We start from the raw sequence: 13,049 nt of genomic DNA, 5'->3' as shown, positions 1-13,049 counted from the left end.
ACTTCACTGGAATTGTTTAATCACAAATCTAAAACTGTGAAGCACATGAGTGAATAAAGGAAAAACATGTCTCTGTTCCAGACAATATAAAAGTATACTGTTCTAGTTCTACAACTTAAGAGCCCATTTTAGAAAAACATTCAACATGTTGTTACTGTCAGTTTGTAGGAGGACAGAAGAGAAACAAGAGAAGTATTTGTCTTTCTCATCATTCATTACTTCATCCTACTGCAATTCCAGTCTTAGTTTTCAAATGATAACAATATAAAGTAAAGATTAGGCTCCTTTATCATTCAGAGTTGGTGAATGAATTTTCATGTTAGAAGAAACATGCATCGCAGATGTTGCAAGCAGGTAGCTGTGGTCTGTGAGAAAAATATAAAAACACATAAGGAGACAATGAATAAATAATAGCAGTGATTCTTTGGAGCAGAGTTAGTCACTGTTTCAGATTTTTATGTTATCCTGATCAAAGCATAATTGGTTAGGTGGACAAACCAGACAGAAGTAAATGCGTTCAAATACATCTACAGCAAAACGTAGAATTTATGTCATTTTATTCTCCATACAGTTTTGTGCTGGACAGATACAGGCCACTGGTGGGGACAGCCATGGCTTCAAATCAGTAGAGATGACACACACAAGAGTCTGAGGACATGTCTATCAAAACTACGGCATGGTCGGGGACAACAGCCGAACATTAATCTGTATTTACAGTCGATCAATCGATCAATGCTATCACCAACACAAAGTCATAAAGATATTTCCAGTCAGATTTTCACGCTACCACAAATCAAGAATCATGATTGACTGTACGTGTGCCTCATTATGAGGACCATTTTATTTTAATTATAATGACAAATGAACCTGATTTGGGTCATTGTGTATTTTAATACTGATGATGTGATCAAATTAGTGTACACACTGTCCTTAATAAGCAAAGGTGATTAGTACACACATTTCACACTTATCTGTAAAAAATTAGAGGATTGAAAAATAGATTTCAAGTTGTAAAATTACTGAGGTCAGGCACACCTGGATTAACAGTAGACTGGTAATCAGACGGTTGAACATGATTTTACTGTAAAATAATGCATGAATTATTGAGGTAATTTGCTTCAACAAATTAAAGGTTTATAGAGGGAAATATGAGAGAAATGTCAGTAACAGAATAAAATAATTTTTTTTACCGTAACCTTTTCAAAATTAGCAAAGATTTCTCAGCAAAAAAATCTGGAAAGTCAATTCATGAAAGCAGCCATATTATAAATAGCTGCCTCCTACTGACTGCAGAGCATGGATATATCCAGTAGGGGGTAGTTGACAAGTATTAAATTGTGTATGACAGTGTTTTTAGGTAAGTATTGATTATGTGGTTGGTGCAGAGGTCTCAGACACTCATGTATCATATATAGTATGATACAACTGACGTGTTAAGACGTGCACCAGTATCATGGTTATGAGAATTGTCTCATATTATGGCCTTTACATACAACACAGAAAGATCTGGTCAGTCAGACTACCATATACATGATAAATGCTAGTGTCCTGTTGTCTGATTACCGCCTACTGTTGGGATCTGTTTGTGTGTCAAAATCGACCTTAAATACTGACGTTAAGAGTGGCACCCTGATGAAGGTCAGCACCCGCAGTTTTTCTGTTTGTATATGTCTGAAACCACATCTGCACAAGTAATCAGCATGGACCGGAATACAATGTCCCAGCTACCGTATTTGGGTTTCGCAAAACCATTAGAAGGGCTTATGCTCGTGTCAGGAATCAGAATATAGTGTTTACATTTACAACAAAATAACCACAATATAAGCCGATAGTTCCAGTACACAGCCTGAAACTGATGTGCTGCACAGGGAGTTTAGAGCTGTTGTTGATTTTTATCTCATGTTGGTAGGACACATTGTGCAGCAGAAGAGTCGTCGCTGTCATCTGGAAATGTAAACAAGCTCGTCTCCCTGAACAGCTGGTTATAGGAAAAGTGAAAAACGGGAGCAGAGCGTTCAGAGTTTACCTCGGATCCTCTAATGGCTACCTTTTGAGTTGGGCTGCTGCGTTGTGTGTCAGTGTCTGTTCAAGCACAGGAGAAAAGAAAGAAATGTTTATCTTTTAATTATGTCATCATTGTAGTAGTTTTATAATCATATAACCAGACAAGGGACTTGTATGTCGTCAAAGCCGAAGACACTGATGGCTCCCAGAAATGACTGAATAAACGATGGGAGGAGTGTCTTCATTCTTTTTGATGCTTGTGTTTGTGTTCTAAACCTCTGCATTTGTCTGGATTAAAACCTAAAATGGGTGGAGGAGAACATTCATTCACTGCTGTTGATGTGTAAATAAAACAGGCCTTATTATACTCTCAGGGAGGGCCTGTCTGTCTGCCCAATTGCTAATGGTTTCACATCATAGTGTTTTGCTGTGGCCATACAGTATCACACTACCTGCAATGTAGAGGAAGAGATAAAATACTGGCTTAAAAACAGTAGTCCTTGTTTATGGTTTCTTACACTAACAAAAATTACCACTTTCATACTATGCCATATACACACATCAGGCATAACATTATGACCACCTTCCTAATAGTGTAGGTCTCCCTTGTCCCTGCAAAACAGTTGTGACTCATCAGAGAATGGACATGGGCCTACTGAGGGTGTCCTGTGGTGTCTAGCTGCAGAATGTTGTTACTGGGGGCTTTTGGGTCCTATGGGTTGAGGGGAGGGGCCTCTGCGGATCATCCCACAGATACTTGATCAGTTTGGGATCTAGTGAATTTGGAGGCCAGGTCAACACCTTCTGCTGTTTTTCATTTTCTGCGCGTGTCTCTGTCAGGATGCATCCTGCTGGGGATGGCTGCTGCCACCAAAGAGTGTCATTGCTATGGGGTGGGGTTGCGTGGTCTGGTCTAGGTGGGTGTCTAAGTAGCATCCATGTGAATGCCAGGTCCAAAAGTTTCCCAGCAGAACATAGGATTGTCACAAGACGGTCAATGTTATTTACTTCTCCTGTCAGTGGTTTTAATGTTGTGGCTGATCGGTGTATTCTATTAGTGTTAGCACTACATCCATCACAAATTAGCAGCAAAAAAACTAAACAAAAAAAAACCAGTAGTCCTTCTTACTTTCTCGTATCTTCTCATCTTATGTAAGCATATTGACACAGCCTGCAGGAGCTGAAGGACATGTCATACTAGAAAGGAGTATGTTGTTTACGCTCAAATAGCAACTCTTGGGAATCCTGGGTGTCCCTAGGCAGTTGCTTACTTCCCACAGTTTTGCCCATGCTTTTAGTTGACTGCTCATGATATCTCTGACATATCTGCTCAAACGCAGCCCGTCATCTGTTAGTGACTCCTGAGCAGGGACCTTTGAAACAGTTTCCACCCTCATAAACAGCTCATACACTGCCTCAGCTCCCCATCACTCCCACTGACTGTATCTGCAGCACAACGCACAGAGCACTTTTAAAACTCAGGTTTTAAGCTCTTTAGCATTTGATTTAACAGATTTCTCTTGCGTCTTGTTTATATATATATATCTATATATATATATATAGATATATATATATATATATACATATATTACACTGACAATAAAACATTTAATCTTGAATCTCTGGAGCACATCTTGTATTTCATAGTTGTGTCCTGTATCAGCGTTATTGTTATTGCTTTCTAGATCTTACCTTGTCTTTCCTGCCTTCCTTACTATTTTCTTCATTACTTTATCAAATGAAAGGCAAATTATAAAAGCATTAGTTCAATTAAATTTTTTTTCTATATACCACACTAACAGTTAGAGAATTACTTGTTCATTCTCTTGTGTGATTGTAGATTTAGGAGTGTTAGTGTTGATGGCATGAAAAGTTATTCTACTGCATCTCGTAGGCAGCAAAGATAAAAGAAGTCTGGGCGTGTTTGTTCCACTTACTCTACAGTATAGTCTGTTCCAGGAAAGGGATGTCGCTCAGAAGCCTGAGGTTGAACGAGGCAACGAGAGTAGGTGTCATATATCCACAGCTAAGTCCACCCCATGAGGCTCGCTGAGCCGCAAACTGAAAATACAAAGATATTTTATTACATTCTGCACAGACCCAGTTTGGTAGGGTTCATCCTCGGGCACTGAAATTGAAATGTTTTTGTTGTTGGTTCAGAAAGGTGCTTTAGAGTCAAGAGTCAAAGGGAACAACACAGAAACTTTTACCCATTTTGATGCTCTGAGCTCCATGAGCTGCTACTCGCATTCAACTCTAGCCTATCTGTGCTCTTAGCAGGCTGCTAAACAGATGTTCATACTGCAAAGATTCATAACGAATGAGTCTAAATCTTGCGTGAACATTGATATTGAATATTGCTTTATGTATGGCTCCCTCTTGTGTAGGATCTACAGAGTTACAATATGAACCTGTCAACATGTGATTCCCAAAAAAAGCCAACAGGTTCATTCAAAGGAAAGGAGTGAAACTATTAACTTGTGACCAGTTCCTCTGCCTTTGCGGCCTCACCCGGACATCACGGACAATTTCAGTTCCAGCCTTGCGTCACCCGCTGCGACAGATTTTCAGGTTCAAACTGTAAACACCAGAAATGATTCACCATCCCTGTGTTCACGCACTTCACTGACCTAACCAGGACAGCAGCAGGTACTCAACGACACATAAGAAGCCGGTGATCTAACAGATATATCTGACTGAACACATCCTGTCCTCCGCTGGAAACATTTGTCCCAGTCCTGTAGCTTTGGCTTTCTCGCTGAATACATGAATATGCCGTTTACCTTGCACTGCAGAGGCGTTGTTGGTGCTTGTAGACCTGGGGGGTTAACCACCCAATACTCATTTCACCATTTCAAGTTGTGACAGAGTGAAATGAATATAAAGAAAGGAAGGAATCAAAGCTCACATTTTTGTATGTGATGACTAGATCCTAAATACCAGTTATTTATCTATTTATTTAATTATGAACGTTTGAGAAGCCTTGAGCTGGACTAACTCGCATGTACTCGTATGCTGCTACAGCTTGTCCTTTTACTTTTTGAAATCTCATTTCCACAGCCTCGCAATGAAATGCTGAGGTACAAGGTTGCCAACTTTCAGCTACCATCAGAAGTGTGATTTGATGTAATTGCAGCCCTTTAAGTGATGCTGCAGAATATTTGGAGAACCAGAAGAGAAGACTTCTCCCATAGTTTTTCATAATACCACAAATACTGGAAACAATGATAACACATTAAAAATAATAACAAACACAAATAAAAATAGACAGTTTTGTTGAATTACCTTAAATAAGCTCCTCCTTGAACCGTCACCTTATCGTGGTGGAGGAGTTTGAGTGTCCTAATGACCCTAGGAGCTATGCTGACAGCAGGCAATTTGCCCCTGGTAGGGTCTCCCAAGGCAGACTGGTCTTAGGCGAAGGGCCAGACAAAGAACGGTTCAGAAGACCCTTCATGAGAAATAACAAGAAGAGCCTGTGTACCCGGCCCGGAGGGTTACCGGGGCCCCACCCTGGAGCCAGGCCTGGGGCTGGGGCTCGTGGGCGAGCGCCTGGTGGCCGGGCCTTCGCCCATAGGGTCCGGCCGGGCCCAGCCCGAACGGGAGACACGGGCTTGCCTCCCTGTAGGCCCACCACCTGCAGGAGGATTATGAAGGGTCCGGTGCTGTGTGGATCGGGCAGCAGACCAAGGCGGGGGCCTTGGCGGTCTGATCCTCGGTTATGGAAGCTGGCTTTTGGAACATGGAATGTCACCCCTCTGGCGGGGAAGGAGACGGAGCTTGTGGAAGAGGTTGAGCGCTATCGACTAGATATAGTCGGCCTCACCTCGACACATAGCGTCGGGTCTGGAACCCAAGTCCTTGAGAGGGGTTGGACTCTCTTCTTTGCTGGAGTTGTTCCAGGTGAGAGGCGGAAGGCCGTGGTGGGCTTTTTGCTTGCCCCTGGACTATCCGCCTGTACGTTGGGGTTCTCCCGGGTGGACGAAAGGGTTGCTTCCCTGCGCCATCGGGTCGGGGGACCGGTCCTGACTGTTGTCTGCGCATATACACCGAACAGCAGTTCAGAGTTCCCGCCCTTTTTGGAGGCCCTAGGACGGACGCTGGATGGCACCCCGACTGGGGACTCCATTGTCCTGCTGGGAGACTTCAACGCTCATGTGGGCAACGACCTGGAGGGGCGTGATTGGGAGGAACGGCCTGCCTGATCTGAACCCGAGCGGTGTTCAGTTATTGGACTTCTGTGCGAGTTGCAGTCTGTCCATAACTAACACCATGTTCGAACATAAGGTTGTTCATCGGTGCTCTTGGCACCATGACGGCCTGGGTCGTAGGTCGATGATTGACTTTGTAGTCGTATCATCTGACCTGCGACCGTATGTTCTGGACACTCGGGTAAAGAGAGGAGCAGAGCTGTCAACTGATCACCACCTGGTGGTGAGTTGGATCAGATGGCAGGGGAAGACGCCACGCAGACCTGGTAGGCCCAAATGAGTAGTGAGGGTCTGCTGGGAACGCCTGGTGGAAGAACCTGTCAAGATGGTCTTCAACTCCCACCTCTGGCAGAGCTTCAACCACGTCCCGGGGGTGGTGGGGGACATTGAGTCCGAATGGGCCATGTTCCGCTCCGCCATTGTGGAGGCAGCTGTTGTAAGTTGCGGCCACAAGGTCGCTGGTGCGGCGGGAGCCGTCAGGCTGAAGAAGGAGGCCTACAGGGCATGGCTGGTCTGTGGGTCTCCTGAAGCAGCTGACCGGTACCGGATGGCCAGGCGGTATGCGGCAAGGGCAGTCGCTGAGGCAAAAACTTGGGCGTGGGAGGAGTTCGGTGAGGCTATGGAAGAAAACTATCGATCGGCTCCGAAGAGGTTCTGGCAAACCGTCCGGCGCCTCAGGGGTGGTAGGCAGCAACACGCTCACACTGTTCTCAGTGGGGGTGGTGAGCTGCTGACATCACCTGGGGATATCGTCGGGCGGTGGAAGGAATACTTTGAGGAGCTCCTCAATCCCACCAACACGTATTCCATAGAGGAAACAGAGCCAGAGGGCCTGGGGTGGGATCGTCCAATCTCTGGGGCAGAAGTCGCCGAGGTAGTGAAACAACTCCGCGGCGGCGGAGCTCCGGGAGCGGATGAGATCTGCCCTGGGTATCTTAAGGCTCTGGATGTTGTAGGGCTGTCCTGGCTGACACGTCTCTGCAACATTGCGTGGACATCGGGGGCAGTACCTCTGGAGTGGCAGACCGGGGTGGTGGTCCCCATCTTTAAAAAAGGGGACCAGAGGGTGTGTTCCAACTATAGGGGGATCACACTCCTCAGCCTCCCCGGCAAGGTCTATGCCAGGGTGCTGGAAAAGAGGGTCCGGTCGATGGTTGAACCTCAGATTGAGGAGGAACAATGCGGTTTTCGTCCCGGACGTGGAACCATGGACCAGCTCTTTACCCTCACTAGGGTGCTGGAGGGGAAATGGGAGTTTGCCCAACCAGTCCACATGTTTTTTGTGGATCTGGAGAAGGCTTACGACCGTGTCCCCAGAAGCATCCTGTGGGGGCTGCCCCGGGAGTACGGGGTGGATGGTCCCTTACTAAGGGCCATTCAGTCCCTGTACCAAAGGAGTGCGAGTTTCGTCCGTGTAGCCGGTAGTAAGTCGGACCTGTTCCCAGTGAGGGTTGGACTCCGCCAGGGCTGCCCTTTGTCACCAGTTCTGTTCATAATTTTTATGGACAGAATTTCTAGGCGCAGCCGGGTGGGGGAGGGTATCGTGTTCGGTGATCGGAGGATCTCGTCTCTGCTTTTTGCAGATGACGTGGTCCTCTTAGCTTCATCGAACAACGACCTCCAGCTCTTGTTGAGGCGGTTCGCAGCCGAGTGTGAAGCGGCTGGGATGAAGATCAGCACCTCCAAGTCTGAGGCCATGGTCCTCAGTCGGAAAAGGGTGGATTGCCCACTCCGGGTCGGGGAGGAGGTCCTGCCTCACGTGGAGGAGTTCTCGGGGTCTTGTTCACGAGTGAGGGTAAGAGGGAGCGGGAGATCGACAGGCGGATCGGAGCGGCATCTGCAGTGATGCGGATGCTTAACCAGTCCGTCGTGGTGAAGAGAGAGCTAAGCCGAAAGGCGAAGCTCTCAATTTACCGGTCGATCTACGTTCCAATCCTCACCTATGGTCATGAACTTTGGGTAATGACCGAAAGAACAAGATCGCGAATACATGCGGCCGAAATGAATTTCCTTCGTAGGGTGGCTGGGCTCAGCCTTAGAGATAGGGTAAGGAGCTCGGACATACGGGAGGAGCTCAGAGTAGAGCTGCTGCCCCTCCACGTCGAGAGGAGTCAGTTGAAGTGGCTAGGGCATCTGGTAAGGATGCCTCCCGGACACCTACCGGGAGAGGTGTTTCGGGCATGTCCCACCGGTAGAAGACCTCGGGGCTGACCCAGGACACGATGGAGGGATTATATCTCTCGTCTGGCCTGGGAACGCCTGGGGGTTCCTCCGGAGGAGCTGGCTGAAGTGGCCGGGGAGAGGGCTGTCTGGGCTTCCCTGCTGAAGCTGCTTCCCCCTCGACCCGGACCCGGATAAGCGGAAGAAGACGAGACGAGACGAGACGAGACCTTAAATAAGATTGCCTATAAGATGAAAATCCATGCGTCATGATCCTTTAACCACAGGAGCGTATGGTACCATGAGACTGATGTGGAGGTGTAAATTGATTAGAGGCATACTGTTCTGTATTTCCGTTTAAATGGAGTGGTGGGAACCATCCCTGCACACAATAACATTCTGATGTGAGGCCGTGAAAAACGTAAGACAAAACGTGGTGTACCGGAAAACTAGTTTACAATAAGGATGGTGCTGTGTACCATATGGTTTCACTGTAGCTGATAAACACAGGCTCTTTGCGTCACACTTGAACATCTGTCAGATTCTTATCACTCCTCAATCTGTGCCAGGAATAATTTATAATGCCTAATTGAGGAAGCTAGAACAACAGAACTAACAACAGAATGTTGTTAGTGGGGACCTTTGGGTCTTATGGGTTGAGGGGAGGGACCTCTGTGGATCAGGCTTGTTCCAGTGCATCCCACAGATACTTGATCACCTTGGGATCTAGTGAATTTGGAGGCCAGGTCAAAAATAAACCAGTATGCTTTTGTGTGACATTAGTCATTGTGCTCTCTGACCGCACCCACAGACATAATGAAATTTTGTACTTTTCCTCGTCTTCTAAGAAATGGAAGGTTTTATTTCCACATTGTGTATTGTATCTCAAGTAAATGATACACACTGGGCTCTTCCTCATACACTGATGTTGCTGAACAAAATGGTACATATCTTGGCATGTGTCCTGAAACCAACTTGCCTTCTGCAAGACTTGTTTATCGCGGTGACCTGGCTAACCGGTATTGACAAGGGACGGAATCTTATGTAATGTGACGATTCTTTGTTTCAGAATGAGGTGACGTATGGAGGAAAGGAATAAAAGTTGCTGCCCCGTAGTTCATCCAAGGGGACCATAATCTACTCAGAGAGAACACCATCTCCTGCACTCTTACACATCTGTTTGTGGTAAGAAATGTTTTCATTTTTTTTTTTTTTGCTATATTAAATTGAGCTTGCTAATTTACTTATTGAGAAATCTAAGAAGTTTTGTTAGATAATTTTGTTACCTGCACTGAATCACAGATTGACTCGGAACTTAAACATTAGACCAGCTTCTACACTACTGCCACTTGTCTCCCTCACCCAAGATTTGTAAGAGCATAAATTCACATAAATAAACGACAATATATTTACAATGAAAAATCCATCACTAGACATTTCACCTAAGATAAGCTACCTCATGCAGAATCAAGAACAGAGCTAAGGAGGGAAAACTTTTTTTCTGCATTGTGACCTGGAGAAAACTAAATAAATATTAATAATAAAATAAAATACATCAATTCACTGACATAATATTCTCACTCTTCCTCTTTTCCAGTAGTTGAGAGACAACCAGACTGACGTCTAGCAGCTAGATATTACTCAAATAAATAAAATGCATATATCTTTGAACAGGTACTCTATTGGCCACTTCAGCAACACACCGTTAGAAGCAGAAATACGCAACACGGATTGCATATCTGATTGCTGCATGTGTATGCGTCATTGCACCAGATATGACTTCATTGTGTGCATGAGCCATGATTTAATTAGACTTGAGTTTGTGATATGCAATTATCATCCAATAATTATTGAACAAAATAATCAGAGATTAATTACTGTTCAGTTTATTAATACTTTACCCAGCAACGGGTAAAGTAAACGGGTTCGACTATTAAAAAAAAATATAAAAAATAGAAGGATAAATAAAAGAAAGAAATGATAATTTTCAGAGTGAACTAAAACTACTAAATAGCAAAAACCCAGAGAAGTCTAACTGCCATCACACCAGTATAGGCAGTGTGATGGCATTCCATTTGGGCAGGCCGGTTTTTGTGCACGCACACCATTCTGCTCAATCTGGGCCATCACTGGCCCGCACAACGCCTGCCAATGCCCTATCTCAGCCTTAAGTGCCAAAAGTGGCCTGGACTTGGCCCAGATGTGTTTGTGTTGTCTCAGAGGTATTTCATGAAACTGAGGAAATGGTAGCTTTTAAAAAATAACTATACAATACCAAGGTAATGGGAAAATGATTCAGCTGCAATATTATCTGTTTGTTAAGCTCTATTCGTAGGCTACGTGACAATATATGTTTGAATGACAAGAAAAATGAACTTGAAGCTTTAAGACATGACTCTTGAACTGAATAAAATACTTTTAATAATATTGATCATATAGTAGCACTCCTGCCCTTCTTCTTCCAATAAATCATATAAGGATGATGTTTTTGGTGTATATTTTGTCCTCTGCCTGTCCTTCAGCCAAAATGAAGATTCTCTGTGTCACCTTGTTGCTGCTTCTGCTGGTTTCCGGGATTGAAGCTAAAAGTGAGTTGTTGTTTTTTTCTCATTTTTTCTGAATGAATAATTCTGGCCCAAGAATGGTGATGCAGTCATTTTCTTTTCTCGTATTACCCTTGAAGAGTCTCGCAAGCACGAAGGTAAACGTGGCAGAGATTCGAGCGAGGAGGAGCTGGACGGAGGAGGTACGCGTGTTTTTTTTTTCTGCTCCTCGTTGCATCTTGCGCATTAAACACCTTTTTCGGTCTCCAATCAAAAACTCATGTCCTGTTTTCAAACTGCAAAAACCTTCCAAATCGAACCCTCAGCACAATGTAAAGTGATTTTCTTTTCTTGTTGTATCCTTAAAGATTCAGGCAGACATGGAGGTAAATGCTCTGGGGAATCAAGCGAGGAGGAGGAGGACGATCAACCCACCACAGGTTGCCTCTCTTTGACAGTTCATCTAGTTTTTCAGGCTCCTTTTTATATCTTCTGTACTAAACTTGACCTTCTTCTTTTTTTTTTCAGTCCCCAGTCAAACTAACATCACCGTCCTGGTGGCAAACTCTGTGACAAACCCTCCCAATCAGACCTTCAGCACTTATGTGGTTTACAGAGGGATCCTCCTGGGCGGGCTGAGGAGGCTGCAAGAGTCCAGCTCAGGCTTTAGGTAAGATCTTGTGATTTTTATCTTGATTGTCAGCTGGCTAATATTGTGCAATGTTGTGGTTAGGCACCACAGAGTCAAAATGAAATCATCTGTGTATTTTCCAGGTCTTTAGAAATGACAACTTTAAGGTTTCACTGGTTAGATTTAGATCCATATCAGTCCTCATGAGTCACTTTTGCTTTCATTTCTGTTTTACTTAATATTGATCTCCATTTTTAATGTCATGCTGTGACTTTGTGCAGTAGAGGTAGACAACAATATTACACTTGCATCTGACTGTGTCTTAACTCCTCAAACGTCCTCCTCTGTCGTCCTTCCAGCTTTACCTACACAGAGGATCCAAACTACGGCCCGTTCCTGGAGAGCGTGAACGGTCTGCCTGGTAGTTTTGAAAATCGCACCTACTGGGAGCTTCTGGTCAGGAAACCGAACAACAAAATCTTAAGACCGAATGTTGGTGAGTGAGTCAGCCACAACCATTACCTGTCTGCTTGATGACCCATGACACACAGTTCAACTGGTAATGTGCTGTGGATCTTGTTTGCAGGCATTGGATGTTACATTCCCAAATCCAACGAGCAAATCATCCTGAAATACAACACGTACTGAAGACTCTCTTGAAGTACTATCACATATTTTACAATCATTAATCAGAATAAATGGAAAAAAAAAACCTGATTATTGTTAAAACTGTTATTTCTCTGCTTTGTTTTCTGATTGTTAACCAGTAGCCTACGATCCAAGCTTGGATATGTAAAGAAGTTTGATGATTAAAGATTGAAATAAAATTTTTATAAACCTTAACCCATGTTGAGAAAGTTTAATTTTTCCATCCGTTGACTGACAAGGCCGCATGTGGTTTTCATGCAGCACACTGACAGGGAGGGATGAATAAAGTTCTAGATGAATCAAGGTTTGGAACCAGGATATTGTCTTTGCACATTAAAAGATGTACAATTCTGACTTCACTAACAAGACTGCACTGCAGTATATCCAAAGATCTTTATTTTGACCAGGTTAAGGGGAATTAAAGGTAGGAGATGGGATGAAGGGGTCGAAAGTAGCAACCAAATGCAGACACCGGGGGAGGAGGAAGGAGGAAACAAAAGAACTTTAAACTTATCAATCAGGAACAGAAATCGCATAACCCTCAGGTCAGGGAAAACACAAATTACAGAGCAAAGGAGGAAGTCCATGAGGTGGGGAAGAATTGAGAGAACTGGATAACAGGCAAGAGACCACACAAAAGCAGACAATCCAGTGTCAAACTCCAGTCAAACTGATCCTGAGGTGTGTCTGCAGTCCCAGGAAGCCACGCCCAGCCACTCTGAAAGACACGCCCCCTGATCAGGGAACACAGGAGAAACAGGGACACAGGGCCCTCCTGTAAATGCAGCTCAGTACTGCCTCAGTGTGGCACTTTTAAACAACTGGATCTGATGTAAAACCAGGAAATGATAC

At 44.5% G+C, this 13,049-nt stretch overlaps 1 protein-coding gene across 1 annotated transcript; it reads left to right on the top strand.

The window, feature by feature from the left end:
* The first annotated feature begins 9,362 nt into the window (after window positions 1-9,362).
* Window positions 9,363-12,392, top strand: LOC311498784 (uncharacterized protein). The gene is made up of 7 exons (XM_084559516.1): window positions 9,363-9,560; window positions 10,898-10,963; window positions 11,059-11,121; window positions 11,287-11,358; window positions 11,447-11,588; window positions 11,909-12,045; window positions 12,136-12,392. Exons 2-7 carry the CDS (start codon window positions 10,903-10,905, stop codon window positions 12,195-12,197), a joined length of 537 nt encoding a protein of 178 aa, XP_084415642.1. The 5' UTR covers window positions 9,363-9,560; window positions 10,898-10,902; the 3' UTR covers window positions 12,198-12,392.
* Window positions 12,393-13,049: the final 657 nt, after the last annotated feature.

The sequence above is a fragment of the Chelon labrosus genome, assembly GCF_963514085.1.
Source record: "Chelon labrosus genome assembly, chromosome: 13".
Classification (NCBI taxonomy): Eukaryota; Metazoa; Chordata; class Actinopteri; order Mugiliformes; family Mugilidae; genus Chelon; species Chelon labrosus.
The sequence above is the reverse complement of the archived record's forward strand: the minus strand, read 5'-3'. Positions and strand labels throughout refer to the sequence as shown.

Bases quoted from the DNA above. Each gene is read 5' to 3' on its own strand.
- LOC311498784 (XM_084559516.1), top strand. From the start codon at position 10,903: ATGAAGATTCTCTGTGTCACCTTGTTGCTGCTTCTGCTGGTTTCCGGG. The intron at 10,964-11,058 runs GTGAGTTGTTGT...TTACCCTTGAAG, and splicing joins TTCCGGGATTGAAGCTAAAA to AGTCTCGCAAGCACGAAGGT. The intron at 11,359-11,446 runs GTTGCCTCTCTT...TTTTTTTTTCAG, and splicing joins GGACGATCAACCCACCACAG to TCCCCAGTCAAACTAACATC.